Source organism: Diceros bicornis, chromosome 17, assembly GCF_020826845.1.
Source record: "Diceros bicornis minor isolate mBicDic1 chromosome 17, mDicBic1.mat.cur, whole genome shotgun sequence".
Lineage (NCBI taxonomy): Eukaryota > Metazoa > Chordata > Mammalia > Perissodactyla > Rhinocerotidae > Diceros > Diceros bicornis.
Genome location: NC_080756.1, coordinates 59,192,758 through 59,208,005, shown reverse-complemented (window position 1 = coordinate 59,208,005; position 15,248 = coordinate 59,192,758). Strand labels below are relative to the sequence as shown.

The window sequence follows — 15,248 nt, the reverse complement described above, 5'->3', positions numbered from 1 at the left end:
AGAGGATGGCACAAAAAGACCGGGCAGGGTTCCGCTCTGCTGTACACGGGGTCGCTAGGAGTGAGTCGGAATCAACTCAATGGCACTAATAAGAGAAAACAAAATCTAAGGTTCTACAAAACCAAGAAAGGCTCAGTAAACGTCTCAGTAAGTGCTTCTGAGTGAGGACAGGAAAAGGAGCTGAGGATGAATGTATCAGACCTGCGTAAACAGGCACATGATGAGCAGTGCTGGGCAGCAACTGGGAAGACAGGAGCTGCTGGAGTATGCTGGCTGCTGGGGCAAAATACTAGTTTTGATTTATTCACTGTTCAGTGGAAAGATTTGATATATTGCCTATACGTACTTTAGACGAGCGTCTCCCTTTGAGGGGTTTACATGGCCTGTGATTCCAGGGACTCTGTGGTATAGTGGTTAAGACGCAGGCTCCACAGCCAACCTGGGTTCAAATCCCGGCTCTAATACTTAACAGCTGGGTGATCCCGGGCAAAATCACTAAATTGTTCTAAGCCTCGATTTTTCTCATCTGTAAAATAGGTATTAAGAGAATTCAATGGCAAAATCAATGTGAAAGCGTCCAGCCCCCAGCTTATAAGAGCGTGAGCACGTGAAGCACTGCTGCAGTCTGCAATGCGCTGTAGACCGTGCTCCTCAAACCTGAGCTTGCGTCAGGACCCCCTGGAGGCCCTGTTACACCCCGAGTTTCTGATTTAGCAGGCCTGGGGTGGAACCTGGGAATCTGCATTTCTAACAAGTGGCAGGTGAGGCTGCTGCCGCAGCTTCAGGGACCACACTTTGAGAACCACTGGTCTACAAAAGAAAGAATGTAGGATTAGGATTTTGACACCGGGACCATCCCTTAGTATCTGTGACTTTGGGCAGGTAACCTCTTTGAGCCTCAATGTCTTCACTTACAAAATGGGACTATTCACACCGACTTCATGGGGTTGTGCCTGGCATACAGCATTATCGTTATTTAATTATTATTGTTTAAGTTTTAGCTCCGTTTGTTGGCCTTGAAGGATGAGTGGGATTACGGTGAATACAGGTGGACGGGGTGGGCTTGGAGCATGCTGCCGAGCAGCCAGGCCAAAGCGGGGCCTCGAGCAAGAGCCAGATGGGCCTGGAAGCCCCAGAGCAAGGTGCTGTTTCGGAAAGCATTCTTTTTAGGGTGAGTATTGGGAGAGAGCAGAAAAATTCTTTAGAAATTTCTACGTGGCAAACCCATGATTAACTTTGGACCCTAACTGAGATGACAGTGTTTCCTGAGAGCCACTGACAAGGAGACCCCTTACAGGGGAGGTGGAAAATGCTTCCAAAGAACAAGCAAGCAGGCCCCATGGGTTCCTATCACAACCCCTCTGCCTTCCTGTCCCTCCCTGCACGCTCTGCTTCCGTTACATAGAGTGCCCTTTTGTTAGAGAGAAACCTGTCACCTCCTGGACTCACAAAGGGATGGAAAGCGCTTGGTCCCCGGCCCCTGGCCAGTTGAGCTGTTTCCTGGCGTCCCCTGGTGGACGACAGAGGCGCTTCCCACCTTCCCAGGCTGAGGCCTCTCCCCATGTGCCTTTCGAGCGCTGCAGCTATAAGGCCTGGGTTTGCAGCCGGGGGCAGGGGCTGGAGCCTCACAGCAGGTCTGTGCCCAGGGCTCAAAGGAGATTTCTGGGCCAGTTGGGTATAATTACTGGAATAGTCCGCAAAAGACCCTCCCCCCTGCCCCGGGTGGATTGACGACTGTTGGTTTTTAAGGGCAAGATCCTCTCGGCACAGGGAAGGCTGCAGCCAGGGTGTTTGCCCCAGACAGAGGCCTCAGGGGTCTGGGCCTTTGCAGGTTTTGGCCTGAAGACCAGCGGCAGCTTCCAACTTGAGTCATTCATTCCTTGAGGCAGGATACCAGGGGAAGAAGGGCCATCGTGGGCCAGGGGCTTTTATCTGAAAGGCAAAGATTCACTGTACAAACACTACCCCTCACCCAGATGTCACTGCATCTGAACTCCCACTCTCAAAGATCTTTTCTTTTAGCTTTTTTGAAAACAAACTCTCAGAAGTAACTCTTTCTGAAAGAGAATTCAATGCTATCATCATTTATTTTGCGTTTAACGTGGGCAAGTCACTGAACTTGGGCACCCCGGGGCCCCAGGAACACAGAAGACGACAGCTGGGTGAGCCATCTAGAGAAGTCTGAACGAAGGCCAAGGCCAGCACAGAGCAGGGCAGCCTTTGCCAGGGCCTGGGCAGAGGGGACAGGACAGGGTCTAGAAGAAACAGGAGGTTTCCCCGGACAGGGGACCTGGGGAAGAAGGGCCTTTAGTCCTGGAGCGGAGCAGGAGCAGGCCGGGAAGGGTGGGGTGTGTTCGGGAACAGTGAGTAATCTGGTGTGGCCAGTGCTGCCGAGTATTGCTGCTCCTGGCACAGGCAGAGCCATCCGTAATGAGGGTTAGCTTTCTGCCGGCTCCTGGGGTGGGAGGAGGGGCAGGAGACCAGGCTAGAGAGGGAGGGGGAGGCCACCCGAGAGGGTGTGCACTGCGCAATCATGGCAGAGACTGTGGAGATTCATTTCGGTGGGCTTGTCTGAGGATTTCCCTCCCTGAGAGATGGGCCTGGTGCAGCCTGGAGGTGAGAGTCCCTCGGGGTGAGGAGAGAGGCTGCCTAATGGGGAGAGAGGCATTTCAAAGACCATGGGAGCTGCTGAGAAGACAAACTGCGCCTTAGAAATTTGGGCTGGGACAGGCCCTGAGTCAGAATGTTTTATTTAAAATGCCTCTAGGCCCGCAGGTGGGAGTATAATCCTGAGTGGAAGAGATTTCTCTCATCCCATATTTGTTTTTAATACTTTACTGCTTTCAAAGCACATTCACCCACATTACCTCACTGATCTGTTTAACAGCCCTTTGTGCTAAACAGGGCAGATATTATTCCCATTTCATAGATGGAGATGCTAAGGCGTGGAAAGATGAAGTTATAAATTCTGCCTGATTTTAACCTATTTAACTATTGGCCTTTTTTGGGTGCATATTTGTTCTTGTTTTAAATTTATATTTCTATATGGTTCAAAATTCACACAGTACAGGTAAAAGTCTCTCTCCACTCTGTTCTCCCAACTACCTAGATCACCTCTTACCAGTTTGAGCCCAAGCCTTTTGACTTGGGTTCGAAGGCCCTTTCTGCCACAGCGGTGCAGGGGCTCAGGGGCGCAGTCCCGGCGCAGCCTCAGGAAAGCCTAAGCAAGCCGCCTGCAGGCAGAGGTGTTATGCCTCCTCTTAGCAGGGGACATACGCCCCCTCAAGGGACTGTTTAATTGTTTTCTTTCATCTTAGGCCACATAAGTTTATCTTTAGACGCCAGACTCCTCAGAGGCAAGGACTGTCTTCAACTTCTGGGAGGCAGCAGAGCGGGGGTTAAAATTACAGGCTCTGGGGGCCGGCCTGGTGGCACAGTGGTTAAGTGTGCAGGCGGCCTGGGGCTCGCAGGTTTGGATCCTGGGCGTGCACTGACGTAGCGCTTGTCAGGCCATGCTGTGGCGGCGTCCCATATAAAGTAGAGGAAGATGGGCACAGATGTTAGCCCAGGGCCAGTTTTCCTCAGAAAAAAGAGGAGGATTGGCATCGGATGTTAGCTCAGGGCTGATCTTCCTCTCTCTCTCTCTCTCTCACACACACACACACACACACACACACACACACAATTACAGGCTCTGGCACACAGAGAATTGGCATAAAAACTGTGCTGTGTGACCTGGTGCAAGTTACTTAGGCTCTCGGAGCCTTCACTTTTTCAACTATGATAATGATGAGAGGACTAGATAAGATGACTCTGCCCCGAGTTTAACCCTATGCCAGGCACAAGGTATGTACTCCTTCCATAAGTGGGGACTACTATCATTCCAACTGTACTGAGAGCCCACTGTGTGTGCACACAGTATGACAGACCCAGGCACCCTTTCAAACTTAATTCTGATGCAGGGTTAGGGATCTCAGGCACCTAACTAAAGCGAATTGGCATAGTAGGTGATCCAAATCCGTATAGTTGTACAAATCACTCTTCCTGGGTTGGGATCCGCCCTTTCTCTTTATGGGAAACCAGCCTTCCAAAGGCCTGGCTCATCACCATCTCTTTTTCAGGTGAAGTGTGGCATTTCTGAGTAGTCAGTCATTTTGAGACTAACAGAATTGCCAGCTGCTCCTCTGGGCCTATTTGGTCTGAGTTTGAGCCAATACACAGGGAGACTACCATATGGCTTTTCTCAGGGCTGATAGGAATGACTCATCATAGGGTCACCAATGCCCTTGAGCTGCCCAGAGCAGAGTGATTCACTGGATGTGCCCTGGGCCTGGCTCCACAGCTGCCTGACCTCCGCCTCTCTCCAGGGAATGTCCTCAGACCCTGAGACTCTCTGTCAGAAGAGGGGGCTTCCCCATTCCTAGATGACTCAGTGTTGGAAGGGAACCAAGAAATCCCTTATTCCAACCCCCCTCATCTCAGAGATAAAGGGAGCCCAGGGGTGGAAACAGGCTTGCTCATACCATCTAGCTTGTTGTAGAACCTGGATTTGAACCTGGGACCAGAGGGCCTTCTGTGGTACCCTCCTGGCTGCCACAAATCCCACCTCTTGGCCTTTTCCTTCCCCACAGGGAACTCACTGTCTGCTGTAGGCTCCAGGTCCTAAATATTCTGAGGAATGGATTCCATGGCTTTTCGCGGGGACGGTTACCTACCTCTTTGAGAGAACATCCCTGTCATCTTGTTCCCAGAAAGGGCAGAATGGTCTGTTGGAGCTTACGGTCCGCACTCACCATAATGTCAATAAACGATGTAAAAGTTTATTTACTTTTCTGTTAACAGAGGCATTCTTTTCCTATCCAACTCAAATTTTGTAAGGAAACAAAAATATAGGCCAACAAGTACTAAGGGATAAATAATTGTCTAGCAGAACAATGGAGCAATCCATGACTTCAAGGGATGGAATCCACACCAGCCTTGGGAGATGGGACTTGGCATGAGAGCCTGGGTAACAGGGAAGTCTGAGCTGGAAGAAGAGGGGAGGGCGAGGAAGAGGCAGGGAAATGAGTGCTCTGAGGCAGGCCCCGGAGTGGAACAAAGTGGGAAACCGGGGGAGTAGGTCTGTGGTGTCCCCTAACCCCCTTGCATCATCCCACCCCAATCACCAAACCCAGGTCCTTGTGTGGAACAGAATGCCCTCATGGAGCTCAGGATGGGATTCTGGATCTACCCGCCCCTCTCCCCTCCCAGGCTGCAACTTCACTTCAACCAAAATTCCCTATCTGGTGTTCAGGTGTCATTGGTTGGCAGGGTTTTGATGAGTTGCCTTTTCGGGGGGGGGGGGGCGGGGGGGGGGGACGGGGGACACATTCATTTCAAACAGGGACTCTGGAGTCTCTGGGTTGGCCTCCATGGAGGGGGCAAGTGGGGTGGGATGGAATAAGACATAAGCTACTGAGAAACAGAGGGTCATTGAAAGACAGATCCCAGACTGGAAAAAAAAAATGAGAAGAGCTTGCAGTGTCTTTCCTTTTGGGAAGGAACAAAGTCTCATTCAGTATCTCCACAGATTCCACTCCTCCAGAGATGGGATTTCCCTTGTTTTACAGATGCGGAAACTGAGGCCCAAAGCGCCAAGCCCAGGGACAAAGCTGGGCCCGCTGCTCCTAGGAGCCAGACGAAAGGGGCCAGGAGCTAGGGCGAGGGCACGTGGGTGTGAGGGAGGGGAGGCCTCCAGCCCACCCCGTGCAAGCTCTGGCAGATCGGCCCTGCAGGCTGCCACAGGTGGCCGTGGGCAGCCTTCAGATCTCCCGTCAGCGCTGGGAGGGGGCTGGGGCCAGGGCCAGAGGAGGCAGCAGGCCAGAGACGGGATTTCAAGTCCCGTGAAACAGAAATGACTCACGCTGGGTGGCTCCGCAGGCCCGCCCAGCCCACATTCCGGGCCTTTGTTCCCGGCCCGCCTGGCCCGGCCTTAAAGGGCCACCTCCTTGGGGCAGGAGGAGGGCCGTCCTACCTCCACTCCCACCTCCTCTTCTACCCTGACCCCTCGTTGGGTTGCTCCTCGTTTCCAGGCTGTGCATAAAAAAGGTGGCATCCTGCAAGATTTAGGGGTTCATCCAACCGAATCCTCAAGCTACAAGGGAGGGCTCTCAGGTCACTTCATCCATCCCTCCGCCTCAGGATACGGCTGCACCTAAACTGGCCCAGAGGATTAAGAAACCCCTTTCCCTGCTTTTTAAAGATGCAACCACGAAAGGACCCCTTTCAAAGCAACTTCTTCCAGGTCTCAGCCACCTCCCTTCTAACCGCCATCCCCCACGCCGCAGCTTGTGCTGGAGGCCTCCTCCCCCGCCCCCCCCCCACCTCGGGTTCCCCTCCTTCATTATCTCTCCGGCCCACCCTGGGCCCGCTTCAGGATTGGATCGTTCTTGAACTCTCCTTTAACACACGTATCTGGCGAGTTTTAGGCTGGCCTATCCAGACTTGTGAACCAGGCTCCCTGTCCTGGGCCTTCGGAGGGGGGGTCCAGGTTTCACACCAATCCTGTCCTGTCGGTGGATTCCTCAGGGGAGACACACCATCCCGCCGCAGCGCAGCCACGGCGCCCACGCACCTTCTTGGGACCTCAAGCGCCACCATGTGGACACTCTGGAGATAGGATGCCTTCAGGAGCTTGGAGGGGGCACCCTGCAGAGCTTCCCCCACCACCATACGGGACCCTGAAGAAGTGTCCTCAGTTATAAAGCAGTCCTAAATTAGAGTGATCACAAATCAAAATAAAAGTACAGATCAAAATAAAAGCAGGCCCTAAATTAGAGAGGAAAGGAAGAGGCCTGCACCTTTCTATATTCATTGCGAGTCCCACATCCTCTGTGCAACAATGGCTCTCAGATGGCTTTAACAGCCTATCAACTCTCTTAACACAGAGAGCGATATTTTATGTGGAGCCTTGGGAAGGTCTCTGTGCCCGGAGTACCCACCCCTTCTACCCCACAGCCCCTCACACACTATTTGGTGGTTGCTCAAAACACCCCACCAGAGGGGCCAGCCGGGTGATGTACCGGTTGAGTTCACGTGCCCTGCTTCAGCAGCCGGGGGTTCGCAGGTTCGAATCCTAGGCACTGATCTACGCATTGCTCATCAAGCCATGCTGTGGTGGCGTCTCACATACAAAGTAGAGGAAGATGGGCACAGATGTTAGCTCAGAGTCAATCTTCCTTAGGGGGGAAAAAAAACCACTCCACCAGAGGTTTGGGTTAATACTAACGGTTAATTTACCGTTAATATGCAAATTTTCAGGGGGTCTCCCTTGAAGCTTTCATAATAATTTCACACTTTATCAGATCTTGAACTGAGAGCTGGGTTTGGGAGGAGGAGGAAGTGCAAATCAAATGTAAATATAGTTACTGGGCAAACCGGAGTTTGGGGTAGGGGGAGGAGGAGTGGGCACTGCCAAGAGGGGAATCAGGGGGCAGGAAAGGCCCAGCTCACAGCCATGCTGGGCAGAAGCACTTTGAATTGTGGAGAGGGCTGGGGGCTGCTCCACAGACTCTTACCTAGTAAGTGTCCTTTGTACCTAGGACAAACCTTTACCAAATAGGCTAGGACCACAGGTTGTAGCCTTGGGGTGGACAGTGACCATGTGGCCTTTGTGGGATATTGGATATTGGCCTTGGCATCCCTGGCCCTAACCAACCAGGCCAGCTGGCCCCAGACAAGCCAGCATCTAGAAGGAGCATCCAGAACCCTCCGTCCCATCCATCCATCCATCCATCCATCCATCCATCCATCCAACAGATATCCTCTTGTGGTGATCTGCTAAGTCAGCTTCCTGACCTCCAGGCTGTAACATCTTTCAATGTCCTCCTTTCCTTTCCTTTCTCATCACCATTCTGGTTCGATTCCTTGTCGAATCAAGACCATAACCTTTCGATCGGTCTCCCTGATTCTGGGCCCTCCTGAGCCAATCCATCCCAAGCATCACTCCTAAATTAATCTCCCTAAAACATACCCAAATTCTCTTGAGTGACCGCAGATTGCCTGCAGCATCCAGTCTCAATTTCTCGGCCCAACCCAGAGGCCCACACCATATGCCCTGCACTGTGACTCCATCTTTTGGAGTTCGCAACTTCTTGAGAATAAGGGCTTTGTTTTATATTTCCAAATCAAATCAAATGTAAATTATACATTAATAAATCCTACCCAAAAAAAAAATAAAAACACATTTAATTAAGAGCTTTTAACTAGTATGCATTGCTGTGTGCGTACATACATGGCTACAGACGTGCCTTCTGACGGCCATGGTTGACAGGGTGAGCGTGCCTGAGCTGGCGCTCCAGTGCTCCTGGCCAAGGGGCTGAGCGGCAGCAAATTGCAGCTCATGATGCATTTGCTCAGCTGTGCACCCTGCCTTGGGGCCACATCATTCTGGGAGAAGAGGCGCCTTTTCCTATTCCACCCAAGCCTCGGGGCTCCTCCTATTGTCTTCTGAGATGCTTTCCTCTCAGAGGAAAAGAGAGCAGCCCAAGGCCAGGCCTGGCCCAGGTAAAATAATGAATAACACGAGGAGGGTACATTCTTCAAGCAGCTCAGAATCCTCCCCCCTTTCTTCAGATGGGTGTGTGAAAGGTACATTACAACATAACATCACTGAGAGTTCAAAGGTTCTTAGTCCAACTCTTTCTTCTTTCAGGCCATAAAACTGAAAAGGGTGTTACTTGCCCTCGGTTTCCCACCTGGTTAGGGAAGAGCTTTAAAACCTCTCTCCTCTTTCCAGTCTCTCAACTGTTTGCCTTCTGGAGCCTCCCAGGTAAAACTGAGTTTTCTCCCTTACAGCCTGGGAACCCCGCCTCCAAGAGGAGCCAGTCCATCAACCTGAACCATTATGCCACCAAGAAGAGGGTGGCAGGGAGCGTGCTGGACGTGGCTCTCTTCATGTCCAACGCCACGCGGCTGAAAGCAGTGCTGGAGCAGGGGCCGTCCTCCCATCACTACACCACCCTCGTCACCCTCAACAGCCTCTCTCTGCTCCTGCAGGTGGTCATCGGAATCCTCCTCATGGTCGTTGATGAGGAGCCCAGGCCTGGAGTTGGCCTTGGTGCCCCCTGGTGGGAAGAGAAGCCCCAAGTACCTCCCTGTACTACTCTGCGTTTGCACATGCCAACATCTCAACCATACACTAACCTGGTGTTAGCCCTCTGCACTTACAAATGTCAAAGTAACAATTCCCAGACAGTGAGGGCAGGCACCCTGTCCTACCTCCTCGTATACCATATAGTGGCCACTCCACAAGAACTCACTAACTTGTAGCAGATTTCCTTAGAGCCTTTTGTGTGAGCACGCATCCCCACTCTTAGAAGTCCCAGTATAAGCTCTCAAATCCGGATTCTATTAAGCACCATGTGGAGGCCCCACACACTGGCCAGTGAGGGAAAAGGCTTCTCAGCACAGCGACCACCACCTTCCTTGATTTCTGCCACATGGATCTCCGAGGTGACAGGCTTTCTCTAAACTCTAGTGGCTGTTGTGAAGGCAGCTCCAGGCTGTGGCCCCGACCCTTACCTCCCACTCCCCACTTCTCCACAGCACAGCTGAACCTCAATGAGGTAGAAAAGCAATGGTGACTAAACCAGCTCAACAACGCTGCCACCACCTTGGTCTTCATCACTGTTGTCATCAATGTCTTCATTACAGCCTTCGGGGCTCATAAGACAGGGTTGCTGGCTGCCAGGACCTCAAGGGATCCTCTCTGAACACAGCCTGGGACCCAGGTGAGGAAGGATGGGAGATCCCCAGGTCCAAGGCTCCCAGGTGGCTCTTCTCTCACCTCTGGGGGTTTGGGGAAAGAGAGATCCTTGCCAAGCAAAAAGGGAAGGTTTATAGATCTGGGGCAAGGAGGGGATCTTGGAGAAGAGCTTGGATCGGGACTCAGAAAGGCCCCCTCATGCTCTGTTAATGGGTGACTCTTCCTCAGTTCTTAGGCTCCGGTTTTTCTATAGCCTGGCATGGGCGAGAGGCAATGTGGTTAATGGTTGGCTCTGCCCCACTAGCAAGAGGAAAGGTGGAGATGTGGGATTTGTCCTTGGCATTGTCCAGCAGTCCTTGCTACTCAAATTGTGGTCCAGGGACCAACAGCAACAAAAGCGACCTGGAAGCTTGCTGGAAATGTAGACACTCAGGCCCTGCTCCAGATCTACTGAATCAGCACCTGCATTTTAATAAGGTTGCCAGGGGCATCATGTGCACAGTAAAGTCTGAGGTTTGACCTGCCCTTTTCACTGCCTCTTCTCTGCTTTCCCTATAGGTAGTGGGTCTGGAACTGCTTCTGCCTCTTTCCTCTCTGATCTTCCAGGCTGCTGGGCACCTTCCAAAACCCCTGGAAGAGCTCCTAAAAGGGCAGTGTAGATGCCCTTTCTCCCTACCCACAGCACCTGAATTAAGATGTGATATTTTACCAGTCTAAGTGAATTCCATCTTGGTCTGGAGTCCTGAGCTCAGACCGGGGTACTGCCAACCTTTCCTCCTGGTAGCATCTCCTGCACCCAAGGCGTGTCTACCTAAGGCTGAGTCTGCCCAGTTTATGGACTCTGGTTCTGACTCTGCTGCATCCATACCCTCCGCTCCAGGCCTCAGTTTTCCCTTTCTGGAAAATGGAATGATTTCTATCTATAAAGGTTTCTGCAAATCTGCTGTGAGTCAATCTTTATGCACCCAGGCTGGGCTCTGGATGTCCTCTCCATCTGCGTCCCGGAATGGGCTCAAAGGAGCAAACCCCAAGCCTGGAGGGAGAAAAGGCTCTTAAATCTCTCCCTCTCCTCTGGGTCCTGCTCTGAGTCACCCTTCTTGGCTCCACGTGCCTTGGGCTAATTACCATCTGTGACATCGACAGCAGATTCATCGCTTCTGGATTGATGTGCGTATGCACAGTCCTTAGAGCCACTATACACCTGTTCTAGCTTTCATATCAGCGCCTTCTCTCGGGCACATGTTTAAGGAATACAAACTAATTTTGATCTCTGCTAGGCCAAGTATAACTAGGAAGGTAGAGCTGCACCTGTAAAGCATCAACAAGGCATCCCCAGCTCAAATAGAGATGATTTTTAGATGGTCTTTATTTTAGAATAAGCCACACCCCGCTCCTCTGCATTATTCGCTGAACCATTCTGGCCCTGCATCTAGCCTTCCTCACCCAGGTGGCCACCAGCATTTCTCAGCTGCAACCACCAATCTCCATTAACCTGCTGAACACAAAATGCCTGTCTGCTCTCAGACTGTGAGCTCCTCAGACACGAGCAACGTCATCCCCTTTCTGAGTAAACTACAGCACAGAGAAGGCTGTACCCACACAGAGGGACTGAACTAACGGTAAAGGGTGGAGAGGGAGTGAGAGGGGCCTTGGCATGTCCCTCAGACGCCAGACAGCTGAGGAACAGAGACGTGAGCCCTGGGGCCTGCAGCCCCACCCTCTCCCACCATGGATAGGCAACAGGAAAACACAGAAGCCATTCTGTTTTGTTTTCTAAGATGCTATATTTAACACTTTCCCTCTCCCCTCCCCCCACCCTCGACATTTCCCTACGGAGTAGGGCCCATGCCAGGCCCTCCAGCTTAAGGCAGATGGTGTGGAGGTAACAAACATCAAACATAAGGCACAGCCAGGGGCAGAGGGGGTGGTGGGCAGGGCAGGGAGGCTGGGCTGGCTCCTGACATCAAGAGAAGTGAAGTGGGGGGCTGGCCCAGTGGCGCAAGCGGTTAAGTGCTCGTGCTCCGCTTCGGCGGCCCAGGGTTCACAGGTTCGGATCCCGGGTATGCAGCGACATACTGCTTGTTAAGCCATGCTGTGGCAGCGTCCCGTATAACAAGTAGAGGAAGATGGGCACAGATGTTAGCCCAGGGCCAATCTTCCTCAGCAAAAAAGAGGAGGATTGGCATCAGATGTTAGCTCAGGGCTAGTCCTCCTCACAAAAAAAAAAAAAAAAAAAGTGAAGTGGGAGGGCTGTTTGGGCTGGCTCGGGCCTTCCAGTGCAATGCCCAAGGATGAGAGTGGCCCCAGAAAGAAAGCTGACAGCCTAGCCGGCCAACTTCAGCTCTCGCCTACTCCCCACAACCCTTTCCCAAAGGCAGTAAGCCCGAGTAGGGACCATAAAAAGCCATAGCCCACAAGGCAGGTATGGCATCCATAAGCCACAATCTATTACAGTCATGTGTCGCTTAACCACAGGGATATGTTCTGAGAAATGCGTTTTTAGGCAATTTCGTCGTTGTGCAAACATCATAGAGTGTACTTACACAAACCTACATGGTATAGCCTACTACACACCTAGGCTGTATGGTACTAACCTTATGGGACCACCATCATACACGTGGTCTGTTGTTGACCAAAACGTCGTTATGCGGCACATGACTGTAATTGAAAAGTCTTTGTCCTTGACTTCTTAGAGGGAGGCAGGGATTCTCTTCAACCTCCAGAAAGTTCTCAACAGGCTCCATTCTCTCATATGCCAAGTTTATGCTCTCGGTGAGTGCAGGGCCCACCAGGTAGAGCCTGCAGCTCCCAATGCAGTGACTGGGACCCTGCCACAGCATGGAGCTTGGGCTCAGCTGAGTGGCCTCCTGGGCCCTGCTGCACCACCATAAGCTCTTCCTCACAGCAGGGAGCCCTGTGCTGACCTCCCTAAACAGACACTGGAGTTCAAGACTCACGTCCAATGCACCACTGAGGAATTTGGCGGCAGAGGTGGCAGCAGCAGCAGTAGAAAACCCCCAGCCGCAAAGGCAGCTGGGGATTATTAGTGCAAGATAAGTGCATGATCATCAGGTGACAGACACGGCGGCCTAGACCACAAAGGCCAAGGGCTCTTCTCCCTGAAACGGCTTCACTTTTCAGTTCCTCCTGGCCCCTGCTCCCTTCCACTTGGGGAAGACATCTCAGGGCGATGCCCTCACTCCCAAACCTGTTACCCCTTCCTACCCTGGTCCCTGTTTCACGGTTCCGTTGCGCCCATGACCCTTCCTCTTCTTCCACTCAAGGCTGCGGCCGGGGCTCTCCCTGCAGGAGGGAAAGCTGTGGCCGAGCTGGGCTGTAAGGACTCCAGCTTCCCACTTCCCTTTTTGTCCCCTCCTGCTGGACCCCCACCCCCTCCCAACTAAGTCGAAGGATTACTTAAATTTAATCCTCTTTCCTCTGCTTCATATTGTCCCCACAGCCCGAGCTCACAGGCGGGCTGGTTTGGGAAAGGGCTTCTCTTCCCTGCCTTCTCCACCTTGCCCGTTCTGCACAGGCTATCTACCAAACAGTGGGGATGGACAAGCCCATGGCCCACCACTTCCCTGTCTCCCAACCCTGCTGTGGCACCAGCAAGATGATGCCAGTTCTGTGTTTCTGGTCGGTATGAAGTTAGCGCCCCCTGGAGGGTAAGGTTAATGCCCTAATGGGTGGCCAGCTGTTCGGTGGCTACCTGGGAGAGAGGTGTGTGTCTCTGGAAGGCACGAGCCTAGGGCAGAGCTGAGAACTGCTCCTTTGATTGTAAATCAGCTGCCAGGTCAAGGACCAGGGGACACACCTCTACACAGGAGTGGGTATGAGGTATGCAAGTAGGACACTCCCTAAATGCATGCTTCCACCCCCTCTCACAGTCAGTGCTGGGTCTGCACAGTTACAGTTTTGGTTTTCTGTTAAAAAAATAAAAACCCCAATAAAATCTGTCCAATGGAAGAGTTTCCAGTTCCTGCTCCCTGCTCCCTGCTCGGAGCACCAGGTGGCTGCTGGAATGCACCTCAGATTAGGACGGTATCGCTCAAGCGGGTCTTTCCTTCCTTGACCTCATCGTGCTGCCCTCCCTGAGCTGTTCCATCTCTGTTGACAGTGAGCAAGCGGCCGGCCTGGCCTCTGTTCCAAAGTGAAGGCGAAGAGAGGGGCCTCGGCATCTGTCTCTGTGTGAGGTGACTCCCGGTAGAGTGGGGGTATTATTAGCTCTGAGGCCTCTCAGGGCCCAGCCATGGCTTCTGCTCCCCTTCTCTCTCCTCCTCCAGCAGCGACGGGGCACTGGGGGAGCAACCTCAAGTCAAGGAGCAGGGAGCCGTCGGTCCAGCGGGCCAAGCCTCGGGATTACGGCACCTTCATCTGGCGGCGGTTCCACATGCCTCGCTTGGAATGGAAGTGATGGAAGAAATTCCTGAGGGAGAGACGTTCCACTTCCAGGCCCGCTTGGAGGATCCTGAATGGGGGAGGGGCAGGATGAGCAGCAGAAGCACAAGAGGCACCTGGGGAGAGGCCTAAGCCCCCAGGAACCGGCCCTCCCACTGCATCAGACTGTCCCTGTCTTCCTCTGTTCAGTCCCCTCAAGGCAGGTGAGGCTGTGGTGCAAGGAATGTGGGCTTTGGACCCAGACAGCCTGGGTTGGAATCCTAGCCCCACACTGTGTATGTCACATCATCTTTCAGAGCCTCGGTGTGCTAATCTCCAGAAAGAGGATACTAATGCTATCTATACATGGAGGGTGGTGGGAAAGACTGGAGATCAGGGATCCAAGTGCTCAGCATGGGCCCTGGCACACACCAAGTGCCCAATAACGAGTCCGCCTCAGAGGACACTTCCCAGTGCTTGCGGGAGGCAGAGGGCGAGAGCAGACCTTGTCCCCAGGCCTGCCCCTGTCCCTGTTCTATATGTACAGCCCGTTGGGAGTCCCTCTCACAAAGAGGCCTGTACCTCTGGCAGGGTGGAAGTAACTGGAATTTGGAGCAGTTTCTTTCTCCCTGGGCCTCAGAGGAGGTGGGAGCATTAAGAACTGTATCACAAGTCTGCATCTTCCCAGCCTGGCACAGAGATCAAGGCAGGAGGGAACCACTAGAGCAGGCTTCTGTCCACTTTGGGATCGACTTTGATTTAGCTTCATGGGAGCTGGGGTATCTAATATAAGCTTCCTCAACCTCCCTCCTTTGCACCTTAAATTTTCTTACTATTGTCATCTTTCTTCCCTCTAGGGAAAAAAAATAAACAGATCTGGTTTTTAAGTCTCTGAGACTCACTAGCTGTGAGACATGGGGCAAGTTACTAATGTCTCTTCAAGACTCAGTTTCCTCATCTGTAAAATGGAGATAATTACACCCACCTCCCAGAGGTTTGGGAGGAATACACGAGGCAGTGGGTGTAAATCACCTGCCAAGTGCAGGTACCCAGTGACTGTGTCTCCTCCTTGTCCAGGGCCCCAGATCCCCAGCGCTCCCGACCTTGCCCTGTCCACCACTTC

At 52.6% G+C, this 15,248-nt stretch overlaps 2 protein-coding genes across 3 annotated transcripts in view; one reads left to right on the top strand and one right to left on the bottom strand.

Annotated features, from left to right (window-relative positions):
* The first annotated feature begins 2,533 nt into the window (after positions 1-2,533).
* NINJ2 (ninjurin 2) lies at positions 2,534-9,774 on the top strand. The gene is given in 3 exon segments (XM_058557432.1): positions 2,534-2,561; positions 8,777-9,065; positions 9,584-9,774. Coding segments are annotated over 3 exon segments (486 nt in total). The 3' UTR covers positions 9,753-9,774.
* Positions 9,775-11,494: 1,720 nt separating this feature from the next.
* Positions 11,495-15,248, bottom strand: part of B4GALNT3 (beta-1,4-N-acetyl-galactosaminyltransferase 3) — a 99,582-nt gene continuing 95,828 nt past the window's right edge. For both annotated transcript variants that reach the window (XM_058559088.1, XM_058559089.1), the window contains one exon: positions 11,495-14,216. In XM_058559088.1, the coding sequence (XP_058415071.1) occupies positions 14,108-14,216 (109 nt within the window). In that variant the 3' untranslated portion in view covers positions 11,495-14,107. The remainder of the gene's footprint in view (positions 14,217-15,248) is intronic.